The sequence below is a fragment of the Ictalurus furcatus genome, chromosome 3 (assembly GCF_023375685.1).
Source record: "Ictalurus furcatus strain D&B chromosome 3, Billie_1.0, whole genome shotgun sequence".
Taxonomy (NCBI): Eukaryota; Metazoa; Chordata; class Actinopteri; order Siluriformes; family Ictaluridae; genus Ictalurus; species Ictalurus furcatus.
Window position 1 is genome coordinate 16,071,581 of NC_071257.1, and position 22,443 is coordinate 16,094,023.

Sequence of the window (22,443 nt, forward strand, 5' to 3'; positions counted from 1 at the left end):
TTAGTCCATCACCTTCACCCTCAGCTTCTTTAGCAATGCAGTGGTCGTCTTGGAGGTGTGTTTGGGGTTGTAATTATGCTGGAATACTGCCCTGCGGAACAGTCTCCGAAGGGAGGGGATCATGCTCTGCTTCAGTATGTCACAGTACATGTTGGCATTCATGGTTCCCTCAATGAACTGTAGCTCCCCAGTGCCGGCAGCACTCATGCAGCCCCAGACCATGACACTCCCGCCACCATGCTTGACTGTAGGCAAGACACACTTGTCTTTGTACTCCTCACTTGGTTGCCGCCACACACACTTGACACCATCTGAACCAAATAACTTTATCTTGGTCTCATCTGACCACAGGACATGGTTCCAGTAATCCATGTCCTTAGTCTGCTTGTCTTCAGCAAACTGTTTGCAGGCTTTCTTGTGCATCATCTTTAGAAGAGGCTTCCTTCTGGGATGACAGCCATGCAGACCAATTTGATGCAGTGGGCGGCGTATGGTCTGAGCACTGACAGGCTGACCCCCCACCCCTTCAACCTCTGCAGCAATGCTGGCAGCACTCATACGTCTATTTCCTAAAGACAACCTCTGGATATGATGCTGAGCACGTGCACTCAACTTCCTTGGTCGACCATGGCGAGGCCTGTTCTGAGTGGAACCTGTCCTGTTAAACCGCTGTATGGTCTTGGCCACCGTGCTGCAGCTCAGTGTCAGAGTCTTGACAATCTTCTTATAGCCTAGGCCATCTTTATGTAGAGCAACAATTATTTTTTTCAGATCCTCAGAGAGTTCTTTGCCATGAGGTGCCATGTTGAACTTCCAGTGACCAGTATGAGGGAGTGTGAGAGCGATGACACCAAATTTAACACACCTGCTCCCCATTCACACCTGAGACATTGTAACACTAAACAAGTCACATGACACCGCAGAGGGAAAATGGCTAATTGGGCCCAATTTGGACATTTTCACTTAGGGGTGTACTCACTTTTGTTGCCAGCGGTTAAGACATTAATGGCTGTGTGTTGAGTTATTTTGAGGGGACAGCAAATTTACACTGTTACACAAGCTGTACACTCACTACTTTACATTGTAGCAAAGTGTCGTTTCTTCAGTGTTGTCACATTAAAATATATAATCAAATATTTACAAAAATGTGAAGGGTGTACTCACTTTTGTGAGATACTGTATGTGTGTGTGTGCATGTGTGTGTATATGTGACTAAGTCATTCCCTTCAAATGCTATTGAGCTTTAAATTATGGTATATTTTGTGTATGAGCCCATGCACTAAGAAAATACATGGCGATTTTTATATATGATTTAACATTAATTTTATTAAATATCAGAAATCTAAAAGGTGTGCATCATACCTGACACCTAGATGAACAGTTTCCAGTTGGTTGTGTGACTGTACATCATTCTCTTCAAGTGCTATTTAAGTTAGAAACGTGTATAACAATGTCGTATGTAACTTTAGAGACGGTCCCTTAATTTCCGCATATCTGCGAATATCGGACGTCCAACGTCAAACCAACTTTATTCCAGTGCCAAGGACTTATATTTACAGTCATTGATCGCAACAAGGGGGCATGGTGCCATGTGGTTAGCACGTTTGCCTCACCTCCAGGGTTGGGGGTTTGAATCCCACCTCCGCCCTGTGTGCTTGCGTGTTCTCTCTATGCCTCAGGGGTTTCCTCCACCCAGTCCAAAGACATTCGCTGTAGACTGGCTGGCATTTCCAATTTGTCCATAGTGTGTGAATGAGTGTGTGAGGGCATGATTGTGCCCTGTGATGGATTGGCACCCCGTCCAAGGTGTCAGCAGCCTTGTACCCTGAGTTCCATGGGATAGGCTCCAGGCTCCCCTGAGACCCTGTATAGGATAAACTGGACAGAAAATGGATGGCTGGCTGGATTGTAACATGTTATAAATGTCTAATGCACATTTAAACAAAGCAAAAAAAAAAAAAAAAGGAAAAAAAAGGGCCCTACGTTAAACCTTTTTGTCACTTATATGCTTAGAATCCCACAATAACTCTTGAGGAACCATTTTCTCTGGGTGCACTGCACATTTCACAGAATTTGATTTAATCATCTCTACATGTTGGTTATTATTTACTGTATTGTTTGACCAGTGTACACATTCATGCTCTTCTAAAACAGTAACTAATTATAGTGCATTTCAAAATGTGCATTTTCCCCTAAATTATTTTCTTTAACACTCATGAAATTAAAACCAGGTTTCACAGAAAAATGTACTTTTTCAAATCAGTTAATGTCCCTTTACCAACATAAGAATTATGGTATGTCTTAAACTTAGACTTTTATTTATTTTGATATTTTAATACTCTCAGGTCAGAATAATTATTTATGCAGTCACAGATATTTGAAGAAAAGACTAACTCCAGTGACTCCATGCTGAATAGCCAGTTTCCAAAAGATTGAGACAGACACCCATTTATCAGGCTAATACCTGCAATAGTTTGGGTTTAATCCTTCACTTGTATAAAGTGCAACAAACTTGCAAAGTAACAGTAACAGTAACAATAAACTTTAACCATCCCCCTTAACGTTTAATTTTTGAGTGTATTTCATATAACCTGAAGAATAGCCAGCACTTAAACTTACTTACACTACTGTTAATAATGTGTATTATGAATCATATTATGTATCATAAATCCTACCACTTTGCAAAATACACACTGATTCGCTCATTTATTTTCAATAACATCTTTATTCTGGTCAGGGTCATAGCAAATCCAAAGCCAGAACACTAAATATGAGGTATTAATACATCCTGGATCGCAAGGCACCGTTCTTGGCCCATATGAACATGGGGAGAACATACAAAACTCCACTGACAGTCACCTGGATTCAGGGTCAACACTTTACAGTTTCAAAGTGATATTTACAATACTGCACTAAAGCACTAAAAGCAGAACCACAGACAGGTTTTTGTGGTTTGACAATTGTGAATAGAATGCAACACACTTCAAGCTACACCAAAATTATATTTGCTTTGTTATGTTTAGTGGATAATTCAGGCATTTACGTTATTACATTATTAAATAGCTCTACTCAGCACAAAAGGTATTCAGTCCTGTCTTTAAAGGCCATCTTAAATTATATACAATGTAGGGTTAAACCATGGGTATGCTGAATTAAAGTAAATGAGAACTTGTAGTATAGCTTTGTTTAAAAAACAAAACAAAAAAAACAAACAAAAACTAAAGAACCTTTGACTTATGTTCTACAATGCATAATTTATAACCTTTATTATGAAGTTTTTGTGTACTGTTAATTATTGTATAACCAAAAATGTGAATAAGTGTGTGAACATGCAAATGTGTGTGTGTGTGCACACGGTGCTCTGCAACGAACTGGCATCCCATCGAGGATGTATCCCCACCTCATGCCTGGTGTTCCTAGGGTTGTCTCCAAATCCACCATTACCCTGACCAGGATAAAGTAAGATGAATAATTACTTAGAGATCAGTATACTATTACAACTGGGTATAATGGCCACTGGTCGATGTTCTTGGTCTTTCTCTCTGCAGGTCGTCAAAACAAGCTGGGACTACGAATCTTTTAATTTTTTCTCCAGTTCTAAAAACTCCTTCATGTTGATTTCATCCACTTCATCCACCACCTGAACAAATGCAACAGAGAAATGTGTGAGGCGTACAGATGCTGTCTTGAAATAAGGCATTAAAAACCTTTTCCCACATAGAATCTCTGTGGCCATGTTGTAGGGCCCATGACTAGAATTGTGCCTCTCACCTGTTCAACATCGTCCACCTCTGGGATGTAGAACTGCAGCATGTTCTGAATGCCGCTTTTCAGAGTAACTGTAGAACTGGGACAGCCTGTGCAAGAGCCAACAAGCTTCAGCTTCACTGTGCCATCCTCAAAGCCCTTAAAGATAACGTCACCACCATCCTCCTGTACGGTAGGCCTGAGAACCATGGAACACATCAAGATGCTTTTCGAGGATCCTTTGCTGGGATCATGTTTCACACGAGTCACATAGAGCAAACAATAGCTTCAAGGAATAAGCCAAATTGTTCTTTAAACCATAGGCAATTGTAGCAGAGAAAGTGTTGCGTCCTCCTTTTGGGTCCATCTTAGTAAAAATGGAAATATAGCACAGTTCATTGGCAACTTTACTAAAGTTAACAGGTTCTTAGTGTTTAATTTGAAGCTTTCAGATATTTAACAGGGGAGGCATACATTTTTTCTCTTGAAAAATTCATCTGAAATGAAGGTGGGTTCTACTCCTTTTGAATTCTGTTCAATAACAATGTTTTATATATTTGCTTATGGACCTGAATAGTCATCCACAAGAGGACACTAGTAGATAGCTTTTCTGTTCTTAACAGAAGGTTGGAAACTGGGGTGGCATGTATCAATAACAAAACAAAACAAAAAAACCTTCACTGCTATCAATGTAAACATTTATCTGTTTGATAAAGCAACATCTGTGTAGCCTACTTAATAGGCAGACAACTATGACAGTACCATGCATTAACATTAGAACTACTTAACGGACATAATTTCAAAACATGATGGACGGATATATAATTGATGTATTGGTATAATGACAATAATGTTGAATTGAATATCCATAATGCAGCAACCTCTTACACACACAAAAAAAGTATAATAAAGTTTTTGGGATGTGTATAAAAGTAGTGTGGTACGTTTGAAAAATAAAAAGACATATGGCAAATTTATCCTACGTATCTACTTATTTCTACCATTTACATACTTACAACAGCAAACGTTAAACTCTAAAAATGCAGTGTATTTAAACATTTTCCAGTATATTTTAACATTACATAATGGCTTAGCCTATTTCTGCACTCCTAAAAAGGGATGATTTGGGCCTGTTTAGTGTATGGGTACATAAGCAGCTGTTGTGTGTAAGGCTGCACTAATATCAATCATTACTAGGTCCTGTTTAGTGTCTTGGTACACAAGTCACTGTGCTATACTTCCAGTTTTACTGGGCTTGCCACAGAACTTGCTCAGCTATTAGCCCGGCAGGTAATAGCCTGCAAAATGGAAATCATTTTTCAGAAGTCAGGGTACTGAAAATTATACTTATAAGTCATTTATGCACACAATTATGTTAACATGAGTTACCTGATTCGAGTGTCTAAAAGCTCTTTAATCATTGCGACGATCTCATCATCCTCCTCTGACACATCTGCAAAAGTAGAAAACAGATAGATGAAAATATAAAATCTCTCAACATGACAAAGTTAGTAATTTACACAATTCTGATGTCAGCCATAACCACTAGAGTACTGGAGCAACAAGACCAATGCTGCTAGTAGTCTATCCCAGCCAAAATCCTTTTCGTAATTACATGGCCAAAATTATCATATACCTGCTTCACAATATTGTTATGCCACACGAGCTGCTTTTTAAGTACATGATTTTGTAAAATACCACAGAGAGTCTGCACATACAAATGGAGGTTCAATGTATTATCCGTACAACTTCTAGCTTTCTGAATCAATACAACTAGAGACTCGTGTCTCCCAGGGAACAATACCAATTTTCTCTGAGGGAAAGAGTGATTCTGGTTGTTCAAAATGGCTGCCCCACACCACCATTTAGCTACAAGGTGAGGTTTTGGAGGTTTCTTGCAAGTCTGTGTCACGTTATGTGCCAAGCCAAGTGTGTCAAAACCTGAGCATCTATTTTAAAAAATAAAAAATAAAATAAATTTAAAAAATTTGCTTGATATACTGTATACGTTCATTATTTTTATCTAGGAACTCTTGGGCAGGATGTACCTCAAACATCCAAAAATGTCTTGATTGGCTGATGAATTATATTTTGGCTAAAGGAGTAATCTGGCTTTACAATGAAACATTTCTTTGAAAAGCTACAAAGAAATATGGTGAATGTTAATTACCCACAATTAGCACTGCATCTCTGTTCTGGAATAACTCCAATTACCAGAGCTGTTCCACTAAGCCCTGCAGTGCTTTACTTACTGCTCTCTGGATGTGTTACTCCTGTTGTTACAGGTTCTCCACTTTCAAAGAACTTTGAGATGATCTCAATCGCATGCCGTTTAACTGCTGCCCACTCAACATCATCCATCTAGGATCAGGAGTAATGAAGGCATTAACTTGGTTTCATCTACTGTTGCTGTTTTTACAAAAATCAACTTAAATAGAATTACCATCAACATTTGACTGATACCTTTGTAATTGTGATGAAATCAGGGCCAAAAAACACACTTTTCACCCCTTCAACCTGAAAAAGATTCCTGCAGAAACAATGGGGAAAATATTGTGCCTAATCGGTGTCCCATGAAACGACACACAACCAGGTTAAGAAAGTACAGACAACTTCTTCACTCAAGGGGAACCAAAAGAACAAGGACAAACTGACCAGGCATAACATTAAGTGATAAACACAGATAAGCTGTCCTTCACTCTTGTCTACGTTGGAAATGTTCTCTGTCTGACTGTAATTTCACACTTACCCAGCAGAACAGAAGTGCATTAAAATATTCTCAATTCCATGATTTAATTACATTTATTATATCAAAATTATTATTATTATTTTTTTTTGCAGGGACTACATTTGTTTTACTGATCAGAACAAAAAGAAGCACAAGTTCATTTAAAGATGTTACCTGGCTAAAGAAGAACACTCTGCAGAACCTGAAGTTGGGAAGTCTAGACTTCCCGTTCCCAGCACAGGCTTCCCAGGTAGGAACTTTATACTTCTGGGGTTTGGTGTGTCTTCTGTGAAAACTGACAGCCATCGTACTGTAAAACAAAGCACACGTTGTCTTTAGAAAAACACCAGGCTGTAAGAGCCAATCAAGGCAATTTATTTCCAGCAATGGGAGATGATATGGCATCTGCATTTTATCTAAAGACACATATAGCATTTAATATGAAATATATGGAGGCTTAAAATTCTCACCGGAGCATGGTTTGTTCTGTGACTGTTGAGCTTGTATACGGTGCTTCTGGACTGACCACAGCGAGCGGCACTGACTTCTATCTTTCACTGAAAACCTATGGAGATTATTTTATTTCTTTGTTATTTGCTAATCCAAATTCAATTCAATTCAATTCAATTTTATTTGTATAGCGCTTTTTACAATAGACATTGTCTCAAAGCAGCAAATGACATTCCCATTCTGAAATTAGTAGCAAAACGTTTCAGCCATAAAAAAAAACCCCTAAGACAATTAAGCATAAGTTTAAAGCAAGCTTTACCCCATAAATTCAGCCACAAATGCATGAAATAAGATAAACAGATTGTACCTAATATGCATTCTTGTAACGTTGCTATGCATCAGTGCAGTAAGGTACATTTCTATTAATATCTATTAATTATTAATATCTTTTTTATTTTTATTTTCAAAACCATAACTGTTGAACTTGTATGTGGAATTCAGAATTAAGAATCCTCTATCACGAGGACAGGAAGCACACATCTGTACTACCATCATCTCTGCCTGCTTTAATCGCTCTTCTCTGGCTCAGAAACTGAACACTTAACTGCACTAAACTACATTCTAGACAATTAGAGATGAGAGAGAAGGTCAAATTTATGACCGCACTTATTGAATGCATGAATGTGATTTTAAGTGCTATACTAAATGTCATAGCAAGAGCAGACTACACAATGCGTGAGTGGGGGTACAAACACACACCACACTCACACAGACACAGATACACACGGGATGGGAGATATCTTATCGTTTGTGATATACCGATAGAAATTCTCCCCACAATAACAATGAGTCTTCCTGCGATAATAACGATAAAGCATAGTTGATGACGTATTTTCGTGTGCGATGGTCTAGGACCTATTCACATCTCACGTGCAGAGCAAAAACGAGCATGGCGGAAGACGGACATGAAGCTGAGGAGTTTATCGCTAAACCAGGAGCTACCTCTACAATCTGGAAATGTAGAGATAATCAGTTTTACTTTTAGATCAATGTTTGTGTTTCTGAGGCTCTCAAGACTGCATGAAGCTGTCACTTGTAGCTAAAAACAGTGGTGAATGGTACTATATTTTATACCGTTATCGCAATAAATACCGGAAAATATCGTGATATAGTTTTAAGTCCATATCGCCCATCCCTAACACACACACACACACACACACACACACGAATACACATATGAGAACTTACAAACAAATGAAAACTTGTGTGTTAATATGCAGAAGATTAAAAGTAAACATCCTTTCATTAGGAGAATTACATTACAGACTTCACATACATCTGTAACGGCCATTTCATGGAGAAATACAAATAGCAATAGATTGTGTATTATAAAATTCTATCTTTTCGGGGGCTTTTATTCATGTTTTACTAATCTTTGCTACTTACTACTGTCATTTGTACACCGGAAGTAACCACTGTTTATATCGGTGTGTTTAGTTTAGTGACGCTGGTAAAGAAAAAAAAAAAAAGATAACGTTACCTGAACTAACAGATTTAACACAACAGTGAACCTAAAAAAATTTTTTAATCTAGTCTATTATTGTAAAAATAACATTGCATTTCGATTACTTATGAACCTAAACTGTGTGTTTCGTGTCTGAAGATGTAAGCTAACACGAGCGACAACTAAGCTAGGTTAATTTAACGAGCTAACTTTGTCCGCATCAGTCCCGCTAGTTAGCTAACTTCGTCCATTAAACTCCCTGCTATGGTAAGCAGCGTTATTCCATTATAGTCACTCTTCCTTAACGCAATAGCTAAGAGTGTAAATATTTATAAACATATAGAAGAATCTGTCTATTTTTTTTAGTTACAAACCTAACGCAATGCGAAGACTCCTGCAACTGTAAGAGCTTCAGGACAGTCCGTCTGAAAATCGCCGCCATGTTCACTGTTTTGATCATTAGGACCCAACGTTAGCTACTAGTTATATTTCTCCTGTAAAACCAGGTACTTATGATAGATATCATAGTTTATTTGTTTTGAAGCACGAAGCATTGAAAATGATTGAAATTGAAGCGTTTGAATTCCTAGAAACCATTACTTGGAAACAATATGTTATTTGTTTTCACAGGGCAGTTGAATAGTCAACTACTTCTGGGGTCCTTAATAAATAACACACACGCTGTGTCATTTATTCTGAGATGACTGTAGGGTGTCGAACTCAAGTTCACCGTCTTTAAAGACTTACCCGTTTGTTAACAAGGAAATATGAAGCACATGTTCAAAAAGAAACATCTTAATTAGGCTAAACAAACAATGGATACAGCTGGAAACAAATATTCATTATAAAAATATGCAAAAAAAAAAAAAAAGACAATGAGAAGTGATGAGTACACACAGATAGATAGGTTTTTATTTTCTTAAAATAAATTTGAATAATTAAAAAAAAGAATAATAAAATAAATTATAGATTAGATTAGGTCATGCTTTCAGTATGAGAAACTAATCATTCACAAAGATACTGATTAACCACAAAGGGGGGAATTGGACAGCACTACAAAATGGCGGATCATGAAAATGGTGCAGTATATAGTGAACAAGGCACAGTTTTATAGTTTTATACAGCACTACTTTAGAGTTTTGGGATGCACCCTATTCCCTACTCCCTTCCCAAGACTGCTTTACGCAGTAGGGACTGTGAAGGGTCCTTGTATATGGGTTGAAATTTACGGCCATTTGGAGCTCTTATTTATTTATTTATTTATTTATTTATTTATAATAGCGCCGAAGCCGGTGTTTTCTGTTGCACGGCCGCTGACACTTATGTAAACAAAACCAGTAACTGGACTAATCAACAAAAACTTCCTAGGCGTTTCATATTTTATAGCTGAAATGTAGTGGGGAAAACATACTCTACATCAAAACACTATTCGTTTTTAATTACAATTGAATATTTCTAAATATAGTGGATCTTTTATTTGTTATGTAGAAGTGCCCTTTAATGTAACTCTTTTTCATCACTTCGGTTTGAAACGTTAAAACACACGGTTGCCCCTGTGCTCCCCAATCAAAACGCCCTGTGCTGATGTATAGGAAAGAAGGCATGAACAAACAAACAAAAACACGTTTTATTTTGTCCAGCACGTTTTAAAACCCTGAGTTTTGAACACTGCTTGCAAACGTCGTTTACTATTATCACTATGCAGTGTGCTTAGTGAGGAGAGTGGGAACTAAATGAAGAACCATTAGGCCTGAGCAAACAGTGAGATAAAGCTGAGTTGACCCAGCCCAAATGTTCTCATTCCTGCTTTCTTACAGGATGATGGTTTGCAAGGAGTGGTTAAAGGAGGCATAGTGTTTTAAATCTGTCAAAGTGGAGCCACTGAAGAATGTAGTTTGGTTGGTAGAAGACATGGTTAACCGGTAAGGCCATTTTGGAGAACTTTTACGCTTACAGAGGTGATGAGAATATGAACACAATGAAGCTGACACAGTACATGGCTGGTTAACGTCTACTGGGAAGAGAATTACTGACAAGCTCAGAATCAGATCTCCTAAATCATTTGGTAACTCACCTGAAGACACATGGCCTTCTGGATTATTTTACCCATCAGTCTCAGTGCTGTCTCATTCATCGGATGCTGGACAGTGTAAGTCAAATTCAGTATAATATGGTGTTTATGAAAGTGTAAATATTAACTTGAGATCTTCTAGTAATCTGCTCTGTCTAACCTGTGTAAATTATTTATTACATTAGAGAGAAATGGTCAAGCTTCCTTCTGAAGTACAATAGTGCTAAGGGAGGGAGCAGTATATAAAATGTCCCTTTTGATTCAGGAGAAATCAAATTTCCCATGTTTTTTTTGTATTTGGGTTGTGTCTTGTAACCAAATTTTAGCAAGCCCAACAACAATTAATTAAAAGGTGTTTTAGGTTCTTAAAATATGAAATATGACATGACATACTCTAATAGCCTTTACTCACTGAATACACTTCAGTACAGAAATATAAAAACAAAGGCAAAGCTTCCATTATATTGTCTTTCTTAGATGAATTCTCACCTGTCTTGTTTTGTCGCTGCCGGTTTAGCTGTATGATTTAAGCGATCCACATAATTCTGTAGGACAGGAGATGGATTTTCCTGTAATTTTTCTTCTGATGGTGCTCAGAAAGTCTCTAACTGTGTACATCTGATACAGTCTTCTATCTCTGAGTTCCGGGTTAATCATTAACCATTCACTTAAACTGCTGTTGAGGGCTTGGCTTCATGTAAATAAAGGATACATTTGTATGCTAGCAGGAAATACATAATATTTATACAGAACTGTGTTTAATAGATGTTGATCTTTTTTTTTGCTCATGTATCTGTTTTTATACATATAAACTGTTTTTGCAGGTATGGACTTGCATTAAAATTCCACCACATCTGCTCACTCAGTAATTGGTATGTCCTAATAATTCTTACCACGTTATCATGTTTTTCCATTTGTATCAAACGTAGTTGATAAACTGAGTTCGTATTTTGTGTCTGTGCAGTGATGTACTAGTAGTACAAGGCTAACATTTCTTTAGTGATTACAATGCCATAGCTGTGAATTACTGATTCACTCAGGTCGCACTACTGGAATTTTCTATGTAGTTGTTGATACATGGAGATCACCATGACCTTCAAATGTTTTATTATATTTTTATACTTGCCAGAAAGAAAAAAAACACGGCAGTGACGCAGAATGTACACTCTCCGAAAGGATGTGTTAATATCCTACACACTTTTTGTGTTATTACTATTTCAACACATGCTGTGGTAAATTATCCAATAAATGTGTTAAAAAATTTCACATGGGTGATCAACACAACATGTGTTAAATTATTGTTCAATCATGTTGCGGACTGCGCTGTCGACATCATCATCCAACTCTGAACTCGTCTCAAAGTGAATGTCCGTTGCTTTGACCTTTTGATTGTGACCGCGGAGTTGGAGTCTTGAGGCGAGGAAACCAAATGACCACAGGTAAGTTAGTGTTCATCACTATTTAGCATTAACGTTGCTGAAAATGCCTGAGCGAGTTTGTGATATTTAGGCAGGGAGCTCTCAAAAATGTATTCATTGGAAAACAGTAATTCAGCGCGTGATAATTAACTTTAAATATCACGACGGCTTCAGACGTGAATATCATGTACTACTTCTTCAGTGTTGGCGTTACACTACTGGTGTCGTGTTTATGTTGGCTGTGAAATATGTACTGAGGTTATTTTATAATTCTCTGGCTCTGCATCTTATCTGAGGCTCCGAGTTGGGGTTAGCTAGCTGGATGCTGTCACCAATCAAAGTAGGGATGAGTGATACTAACCTAGATGCTCACCTGAGTTGATAACATTACTTTAGCATACAGCTTGAAGTAATGTTAGATATTCCCATTAACTTTTTGAGAGTTAATGATAACCTAACATTACAGATATTCACCATGATGTTATACAGAGAATGGGTTAACATTAACTACATTTAGCAAGTGTTTTGGACAAGGGAAGCTGTACTAATTAGCATTAGGAGGATGGGTTAGAGCCGTGTTTCTTCATGTATTCGGTGAATGTTAATGCTGGGTAACAGGTGCAGACAGACAGTGGCTAACAGAACTTAGCTAGCTCAGTAATGTCGAGGCCAAAATTCTTCACAAGGTTAACGTGACAAAAAGAGAGGATGGGGTTTAAGTTGTAATGCTTTCCACTATCTCTGTAATATTGTAATATTGACCTTAATTAGGTTGTGCAAAAGAAATTGTCAGTGAGGTGCTAAACTCAGGAAATTAAATATACGCAAGTTAGCTAGATTTTCCTGGTGAGTCTACAGCGCCATTTTGTTCATTAGCAGAGTGGAGGTTACATTTCCAAAATTACACAATTTGAGATACTGTAATGCAGTTTCTCAGTTGAAGCCCAAAGGCATTTGTTCATATTTTGTAGCTAACAATTAACCAACACTCTTTTTGCTCTTTTACAGCTTTTCAAATGGAAGGCAGTGGGACTCCTGTCTTCCCAGATGGCAGGGAGATTTGTAAGAAGATGCATCAACTCCAATTCTTACATCTGTCAAATGTTTTCATGACTTTAATAAATATCCCCTGAATTTCATGCAATTGTTTTTTTTATTTTGTGAGCATTTTAGTAGAATTTTAACATACAAACAAATTGCATTTTAGGATAATTGTAGGGAAAAAGTATAAACAACACATCTGTGTTATTTTTGTGTGGAAATGTACTAACACACAGCATGTGTTAAATGTATTAACACACTGATTGTGTTGAAAGCAACACAAAATGTATTGTCCTTAACTAGACATGCAGATGTGTTAAATTCACACATGATGTGTTATTTTTAACACGTCCGTTTTAAGAGTGTACTGTTTGCCTCACAGCTGTGGGATTTGTACAAGAGAAGTATTCATTGTCTGTGTGGAGTTTCTCCTGTGTTTCCCATGTACATTCAGGTTTCCATTTTCGTCCAACCTCTCAAAAACACACCATGTTGTTGGACTGACTTCTAATTAAAAGGTGTGAATGTGTGATGCCCTGTGATGGACTGGTGTCTTGTCCAGTGTGTTGTCCTGCCTTGTGCAGAGTGTTTCCACTGTGACCCTGACCTGTTAATCAGCTACATGAAATAAACCAGTGTTTTATTCATCAATAAATCTCTTTTCCAGGGAATACAGCAACTCATGTATGACAAATGAAACAGAAATATGCTGCACAGGAAATAACATACCCACCATAAGGTTAGCCAGACATTATTCCCATAAACATTTTGGAGTTCTGCCACTTTGGGTTTGTCATGCCAGTCTTAACACACATTTTTTTTCTTCCTCTTACATTTTAGTGGAAGTGGAACCCACTTTCCAGAAAATTCCCTGTTTAGTGCTACAATCAATGGGGCTTCATTTTTATGTGAGTGCCATAGCCATTATGATACATGTTAATTCTTAATTTACAGTGACGTAGATCAGTTCAAGTAGAGGCCATGCTATGAAAGAATATATCAATATATAAAATAAGAAAGTTGATTTATGACCATTAGTGGCAAAGAGAATGCCACATGTGAAAAAACTATAGTATACTGTACATTGTGTGTGCATAGTGCCCTGTGATGGCTTGACATCCCATACGGGGTGTATTTCTGTTTTTTTCTTCATGATGTAATGATGTTTATTTCATGCTACGATTAACAGCATCGCACATGATTCAAATGATAAATAATAAAACAACCAAAATGCCTTTAGTGCATTACAGCAAAACACCCCATATGGGGTGTATTTCTGCCTCATGCCCAGTGTTCCTGGGATAGGCTTGTTATCCACTGTGTCCACTGTGAAAATTAATGAATGATACTGTACATTCTCTCCTTTTGTCTAGTTGTGGTTTTCAGTATTTTCCATCATGCGCATATCCTGAAGAAGTGCAATATGCACTCCATCCTCAGTAAGTGTGCCATGGTCTCTGGTTGTATTGCTGGAGTTGGTGCCTTTGTGGCTGGAAACTGCAATGTAAGTATAAATTAGTAAGTGATTTAAAGCAATATTTATTGGTTTATCTATTGATTTCTAACACCCATATAAAACAGGAATAGCTTATTAGCTCTGAACTGTGTTTTGTTGTTGTTGTTGTTGTTGTTGTACTCTAAAATTGTGTGTGTGCATGGGTAAATCATAAAGAACCAGATTTACCAAGTATTAAGGTCATAATAACAATTATAGAAATATTACTACATGATGTTTAAAACCCTTGCCTAATCTGAAATTAGATCAGGATTGTCAAACCCTGCTGCAGGAAGGCTGCATTCCTGCAGTTGCTCTAATTCCTGCCCTAATGTAATCGACCAAATTGTTACCCACTGCAATTAAGAGATTTTAAAGATTAAAGCAGTGTGTGTTGTACTTGAATTCAGTGGGAATGTAGATCTTCAGGTACAAATCTGAAAACATTAACTTTGGAATGTGGCCAAAAATGTTAATTTCTCTTACTGTCTTTGATAAAATACTAAGACAGCACAATCTGTGTGTACATTGCAGTGCTTTAATGAAAACAGAACAGTAAATACAGCATTCAATAACGAAATGTTCCTCCTAGCTGCATTACCGTCACCTACATTACACAACCGATTCTCCAAAACAAAACCTATTTAAGAACATTAAATGATTGTGTCCTTGTGTTTTTTTCTTCTTCCTGTAGCCAGCAGAACTGATGTTTCTGCATAACCTAGGTGCTGCTTTGAGCTTTGTGTGTATCTGCTTCTACACAGTGCTGCTCACATTTCTGACAAGCAGGTGCATGCTCACTGGACTAGAGCGCTCCCTCTACCCAATACGCATCGTGTTCTCCAGCATCCAGGTCACACTGACCGTCCTCTGTATCCTGTCTAAGTGTATGCATTATATGTGTAGCACTGTTAAGTGCTGGTGTGACAAGAAACCAGCTGGCTGTGCCATATGCTTTTATTTATTTCTGGGACAGAAGACACTAGTTACATACAGTATGGTATTAAACTGTTTCATGAACTTGCAGGAGTGTTGTAAAACGCAATTCAATTAGTTTGATTCATAAAGTGCTTTTAACAATGGAAATCACCACAAAACAGCTTTATAGAAATATAGAGATTCTGAATATAAATTTTAAATTAAGAAATTTGTCCCTAATGAGCATGCCAGAGGTGACAATGACATTGAAAAACTCCTTGAGATGACAAGAGGAAGAAACCTGTAGGGGAATCAGACTGAAAAGGAAACCCATCCTCATCTAGGTGACACCGAATAGTGCGATTATAAATAATTTCCCTTCTATAACTGTCAAAAAGTGCAATTGTGTCAACAGGAACTTATTAGCTACTTATGAGTATGAGCATCAGAGTCATTTCTGAATTCATTATACATTTAACTTCAAGTCTATTATGTTGAAGTTATCAGCTGTACATTGATGGAGACTTGAGTGGAAAACTGTTCTTAGCAATTGAATCATCTGGATATCTTTTGCATGTGCACTTGCATGCTAAGACCTTCCAACAAAACCACCTAGTGATGTATGACACAGTGTTTGCAATAAAAACCATCATCCAGCACATAATTCCCTAGGAACCTGTCACTGTGCCAATGCACAAACCCTGGTGCTTATCTGAGGTTCATAGAACTTCAGCTACACGTGCAACTTGTGTTGTTTCACACCTCTTAATTGCTAGTGCAGCCCTAACCACATCTGTTGATGCATAGAAGCCATGCTAGCAGAGTCACCCCATATCCTGTCCCACCACCAGGAATGAGGTGTAAATCAGTAGAGATCAGCAGGAGGTCTGTAGATTGCTCCACCAAAATAACTAACATATTGCCAGAGTATGCCACGTTCTCAGTCTTTATGCTTAAGGACAAGCCAACATATGCAACTTGCAGACCTAGTATGGCAAAATTATTTGGTGTTCTTTTATACATTCCTTAGAACTTGTTCCTTAACCTCTACTTGTGTCAGATTGCATCTTCTTTACTCAGAAGGACTTCTACTACAGGCACATCTCTGCGATTTTTGAGTGGACACTCAGCTTGAACCTGGAGCTCTTCGAATTCAGCTATGCTGTGGAGTTTTATTTCTTCTCTTCTGCAATGCTTTCAGTACTTCTCTCAAACAGTGATGAAGAGAACACCATCATTTTGTCCTGATGGCTGACATTTCGCCCACTCTTTTGTTATTTCTTAGGAGCTGGTTTTCAAACCAGAAAGTTTAGAGAGATTGTTAGAGAGGCAAACCTGTAAACCGTCCTGTGACTCAGGCATGTAAGCATATTTTTTGCACAAATGCAAACCTCAGCCTTGGTTGGAATTTCACACCTGCAGTATTCTGTAAAGGTTAAATACACACAGGCTGTATAAGATCAAGAATTCTCACTCGGTAGTAACTATAGTCTTATCAAATCACAGAAATACCTCTAACACTGAACAATTTTATAGACATATATTTATATTATATGTATATGATGGGGATGTAAATTTTGTGATGATTGGATAAAGCATATTTAATATGTTTTGAGAAACCTAGGCATATCAGTATAGTCTGCAATGTAGATAAGGAACTCTCATCTACCCAAGACAACATTGAGTAGCTACCAAACTGAATTAATTTAAAGACCAATAAATTGAACTGTTGTGTTTGACTCTTCATTTGATCATGATCCATATTAATGCTTTGTATATTCAGATAGCCCCTGTCTTGTTTTTGTGATGTAATTATGTGCTCTTGGTTAAGGAATTGCAAAATGTATCTCCACCCAATGGCTTACATTGCTAAATGTGTTGTAATTTGAGGAGATATTTAAAGGTAGAAGCCTAACTTGCAGATCAGTTTTTGGGAATGTAAACATGCCAGTAATTGCTTTTCGGTATGAATAAGTGTGTGAATAATATGTCTATTAACCTCAGAGGTCGTGGAAAAGGCTCCAGATCCACCGCAAACCTTGCCAGGATGAAGTGTTTACTGAAGATGACTGAATGAATAAATGACTAGACAATAAACAGTGCATACTTAGTTAAAAGTCGGGCTTTTTTGACAAGTCAACAGTATCTCACTGGAACTGTAATTTTCTGCTCAGTGTTTCAGCCACTAATGTTTGCCAAGATTCAGCACATAGAATAGATTCTTTACATAATGAGGTGATTAGGTGTGGTGCACAAGCCGTTGATGTGTAATGTTTAGCAGGTTTTACAATCTTATCAGTATTTAAACATACAGTCATAGGAAAAAGAATTTCTACAAACAAACAAATCATTTCAGGTGACAACTCATCCAACAGTCATCCAACATTCAGAAAACAGGTGGGAATAAATAAGTACACACCCTTCCAACTTTCACAATCATTAAGAGAATAGTTAGCAGCCAGGTGTTATTAATGAAATACATAAGATTAGTTAATCATCAAGAAGTGTGACTACCTCTATAAAAGCAGACCCTTTGGCTGTTTGTTGTTCTGGGGCACTCAGGTATGTGTCTACATCATTCCTTGACGAAAGGGCATCAGTCATGACCGCAGAGAAGCAATTGTTGCTGCTTATCAATCTGTGAAGGGTTATAAGGCCATCTCCAAACAATTTGAACTTCACCATTCTACAGCGATAAGGACTGTTTACAAATGGTGAGCCTTCAATAGTCTAATCTTTCCAAGAGTGGGTGTCCCAGCAAATTCAGTCCAAGGTCAGATCCGATGCTCGCAGATAAAAAGAAAAACCCAAGAGCTACATCATGTGACCTACAGGTGTCTGTAAGCACATTAAATGTTTATGTTCATGACAGCACAATCAGAAAAGACTGAACAAGTATGGCTTTCATGGAAGGGTGGCTAGAAAAATGATTCCTTCTCTCCAAAAAGAATATGGAGTAAGACTTTGGTTTTAAAATTTTGCATCTGAACCAACTACAAAAGTTCTGGAACAAGGTCAAGGTTGACATTTTTGGTTATTGTGCCCAGCACCATGTTTGACAAAAATGTCAACAAACCTTTGCTAGGTGTGTGTAGAACGCACAGAGAACACATATCCAACACTGTGTGTATCGCATCCAATATTTATTTATTCATCCAGAACCCCACATACCAACTGCCAAGCATGGTGGTGGAGGAGTGATGATTGAGGCTTGTTTTGCAGCCACAGGAGCTGGGAAACTTGGAGTCGTTGATTGATGAACTTTACTTTATACCAGAATAATCTTAAGACAATGTGAGGCCATCTGTCTGGCAGCTTTAGCTGGTTCGAAATTAGGTCATGCAACAGGACAGTGATCCCAAGTACTCCAGAAAAACAACATCTGAATGGCTAAAGACAAAATATAATAATAAAAAATTAAGGTGTTGGAATGGCCAAGTCGAAGTCCAGACCTCATGTGATGGGATCTTAAGAGAGCTGTGCATAAACAAATGCCCTCAAACAGCAATGAACTGAAGCAATGTTATAAAGAATAGTGGGCCAAAATTTCCCAAAAACAATGTGAGAGGCTTTAAACTACAGGAAATGTTTTTTTCAAGTTATTGTTGCTAATGGTGGTTCTACAGGTTACAGAATTATAATTATATCTACTTATTTCCCTATGGGAAATAAACTTATCCAGGTACGTCACATAACCTGCTTTCTGGAATTGTCAAGTGTGGTTCATGGTTTCTTTATTTAATGTAATTGAAAAAGACATTTGTATTTATTGCTTTACCATTCAACAATAAATGACTAATAATAATAATAATCATCATCATCATCATCACTAAGCAAATACAATACTTTGCTCACCTTTAGCCAGTGCTCCAGCAATTCAGTTTCAAGACTGGCCTTTATTATGTTCAGCTTTTTTAATGCCATTTGATATAATGGGGCACTACAATTAAGAGTGTACACACCATATGCAGTAACATAAAATAAGCATGCATAATACACAAGTGAAACATTGACAATAAACTGTTATTTCAAAATGCCTTTTTCCAAACAGTGGCAATGTTTATGGTCATCTTGAGTGTCTAAGGATGTGTCACTGGAAACTTCAGTCATTAGTACTAATGTTATAACTACATTTGACCAAGCCACTTATGTCATGGGAGGTAGTTGACTCTGATGAACTGCCCCTGGAATCCCATCGACCATGGGTCGCCCTTAATTAAGGGACAGTGCCAGCTCCTCAGCCGGAGTGAGTTTAGGTGGTGGTGGTCCCGCACCCATTTTACAGGCCTCAGCCTTCTTCCTGTTGGCCCAAGTAGTCAGGTTACAGTTTAGGTAGTTAATTAAATATTATGTTTTTCGAAAATGTTCTTGTGGTTCATTTTGACTTGGTTCCAAGTTCTCTAGATCCAGAAGGATTACACCTGATAAACTATTAATCCTATATATTATTAGCTAATGTACTATGTACAATGTAAAGAAACTGATGGAGGGCTAAAAGTAAAGATCCATCCATCCATATACTGTACAGCTTATCCTTACTGGGTCACAACCTGGAGCCTATCCCAGGAGGCATGGGGCACTGGGTGGGGGACACCCTGGACGGGGTGCCAGTCCATCACAGGGCACAATCATACACATATTCACACACCCATTCATACACTAAGGACACTTTTAGACATGCCAATCAACCTACAATGCATGTCTTAATATTGGGGGAGGAAACCAGAGTACCCGGAGGAAACCCCCAAAGCACCGGGAGAACATGTAAACTTTGCATACACAGGGCTGTGGCAGGAATCGAACCCACAACCCTGGAGGTGTGAAGCGAACGTGCAAACCACCAAGTGCCCTTAAAAGTAAAGATTTATCTATTAAATACAAGGGTCTAATTAAAAACCTCGAACTCCGCTTCACTAATGTATACTGCTCGCTTTTTCTCACCCTGGGTTGCCATGGTGACTCCTGAACAATGTCTTCAGGATCCACTGACAATGTCTATATGTACTTGCCGTGCACGCAAGTAACTCAGAGCTATCTAATAGAAGGTTGATTGAACTTACTGCTCACAGGTGTTCTGGAACCAAAAAACCCAGAGTAGGCAATGATTTCCCCCCCCGGGTTTACTTTTTGGGGAAAAAAATGACTGCATTTTGAAATCTGCTGGGGGGTTTTTTGGCACCTGAGGTTATTTGTTTATAGAAGGTGGTGAGGATCATATAATTGTTATTTAGGCCCTGAAAAATAAAAACAGAACTGAAAGGTGGTGTACTTTCTTTTTCACCATGATTCATTTTAATACAAAGACCTGTGCCTGCCCATATAAAAAATTTTTCCAGTTGTGTGTGCTGTCCATCAAGTTTCAACAGTATTTTAGTTTACATATTTCATTTTGGAGACTTCAGACCATACCCTGAGATTAAGCCCAGTTTTCTAAACTTCTTTTTTTTTTTTTTAAATAATATTTTATGTTCTGACAGTTGAATATATTCATTTTCACCAGAGGCTATTCTTTTATGCTACTCTATAAACATGAAGCAGGTTAAATCACTGTTTATTGACTGTAAATTAGAAACTTGTGTTCAATAGACAGGTGTATTTTCCGTTTTTTGTTTATTTTCTTCTACCATCTCTATTTACACAATTACATTGGTATACAAACAGATGGATGGCAAGGTATTTTTTTGTCAAGTTGCCAGAGGATAATAGGTGTGCTATACATTGACATCAGTGGCTAATATCACAAGTATGACCAACGCATTTGAGCTTTAATTAGAAAATATATATATACCCATGACTCATGAAGCAACACAAACTGAATTTACACTGCGATATGCTTTGATGTACATATTTCATTAATATTCTCTGAGTGAAGAAACAGCACAAATTATTTTGTTAATGCAAAGCATGTCATCTTTACTTTGAAAGAAGGTAATATACATCCTGGAATTACAAGATAGATACATTATGAGCAAAATAAATTCAAAATGAGTATTTGTCTTCATTTTAATTCACCCAAAATGCTGCAAATTAGATGTTTACAATGTTGATTGTAAGAGGAAAAGTGAAAAGCACATCTAAAAGCATGGCTGTATATGTATTTACGATATAATTCACTGTAAAAATGTTCTGTATTAAGCAGTAGTCCACATTGCTAACAACTTCAAAAACAAAAGGAAGGCAAATAATAATGGAAAACAAAGATAGGGCTTTTAGTCATCCTCTTATTAGGTAGCTCAATGGCAATGTGTACGTCATAAATAAATGTGGGGCCAACACAAAAGTTGAAACGAGGTCCACAAGCAAGACTCCACAGCTGTTTCCATAGCTGAAACAATAATTGGCCGCTCGTCCAAATCTCGAACCTGGAGAGCAATTGAAGCTCGTTTGTTGCAAACCTTTATGATATTCTCTCCACAGGCACCACTGCAATCATGTCTCATACCAAATACCTCTAACCAAAGCGTGTTAAAATGGTCGTGGCCCATAATATGTGTGAATTAAGCTGTCGGATCTTTTGTCCTTGTGTTTTCATAGTTATTTTTTTCCATATGATTTTCATATCAAGAAGCATGAGAAAAAGAAAGGATAAGGGAAAGAACAGTGTCTTTTCAATCTAAGCCATAAATCTTTTCAGCTAGGGCACTTTTATTAGTTAGCACAATGTCTAAATATTCTAAAATATCACCTAGCAAGATTCACACAGCTTCAGCTGATGCAGTCCCTCTCATAGGTCAAAACCATTAGATATTCTTGGTTCATTTAGAATGGAGTACTAAAAATGCACATGTTTAACATTTTTCTTTCTTTTTTTTTTCTTTTTTTTTTTTTAAAAGGAAGGACACTACAGCAGTTGACAACTTAAACATAGTAATGTGATGCAAATTTGTAATTTTATAAACCTACAACTTGAAAGTCTTCTTCAAACCGAATACATGTTCTTTGTCGTAGAGCCACTTTTGCTAGAGGTGTCATCGTGGGACTGGTATCCAAGAATGTTTTTGATGGGGAGATTCAGGCGCTCTTTGTATTGTTGCCTGTATGAAAGGAAGAAAAAAGTATGCGTCACCCATA

The 22,443-nt window shown here is 37.6% G+C and overlaps 3 protein-coding genes across 9 annotated transcripts in view; 1 reads left to right on the top strand and 2 right to left on the bottom strand.

Moving 5' to 3' along the window:
- Nucleotides 1–1,530: 1,530 nt before the first annotated feature.
- Nucleotides 1,531–8,903, bottom strand: zgc:110319 (uncharacterized protein LOC796111 homolog). 2 transcript variants are annotated; one of them, XM_053621041.1, is made up of 8 exons: nt 7,293–7,503; nt 6,946–7,040; nt 6,650–6,785; nt 6,211–6,277; nt 6,000–6,108; nt 5,137–5,200; nt 3,772–3,946; nt 1,531–3,640 (listed from the first exon to the last, which is right to left on the bottom strand). In XM_053621041.1, exons 1-8 carry the CDS (start codon nt 7,340–7,342, stop codon nt 3,569–3,571), a joined length of 768 nt encoding a protein of 255 aa, XP_053477016.1. In that variant the 5' UTR covers nt 7,343–7,503; the 3' UTR covers nt 1,531–3,568. The 2 variants fall into 2 exon arrangements, with proteins under 2 accessions (XP_053477016.1, XP_053477015.1); XM_053621040.1 differs by lacking the exon at nt 7,293–7,503 and adding an exon at nt 8,804–8,903 and having other exon boundaries at nt 1,532–3,640.
- Nucleotides 8,904–9,163: 260 nt separating this feature from the next.
- Nucleotides 9,164–18,139, top strand: si:dkey-228d14.5 (uncharacterized protein LOC796266 homolog). 6 transcript variants are annotated; one of them, XM_053621043.1, is made up of 9 exons: nt 10,546–10,578; nt 11,325–11,372; nt 11,863–11,939; nt 12,927–13,477; nt 13,627–13,698; nt 13,800–13,867; nt 14,333–14,463; nt 15,149–15,326; nt 16,433–18,139. In XM_053621043.1, exons 5-9 carry the CDS (start codon nt 13,646–13,648, stop codon nt 16,618–16,620), a joined length of 618 nt encoding a protein of 205 aa, XP_053477018.1. In that variant the 5' UTR covers nt 10,546–10,578; nt 11,325–11,372; nt 11,863–11,939; nt 12,927–13,477; nt 13,627–13,645; the 3' UTR covers nt 16,621–18,139. The 6 variants fall into 6 exon arrangements, with proteins under 6 accessions (XP_053477017.1, XP_053477018.1, XP_053477019.1 ...); XM_053621044.1 differs by having other exon boundaries at nt 11,863–13,477; XM_053621047.1 differs by having other exon boundaries at nt 11,863–12,980.
- Nucleotides 18,140–21,259: 3,120 nt separating this feature from the next.
- The window catches only part of LOC128605531 (eukaryotic translation initiation factor 4E), a 57,635-nt gene continuing 56,451 nt past the window's right edge, over nt 21,260–22,443 (bottom strand). Inside the window, exon 7 of the mRNA XM_053621059.1 lies at nt 21,260–22,406. Within this exon, the coding sequence (XP_053477034.1) occupies nt 22,292–22,406 (115 nt within the window). The 3' untranslated portion in view covers nt 21,260–22,291. The remainder of the gene's footprint in view (nt 22,407–22,443) is intronic.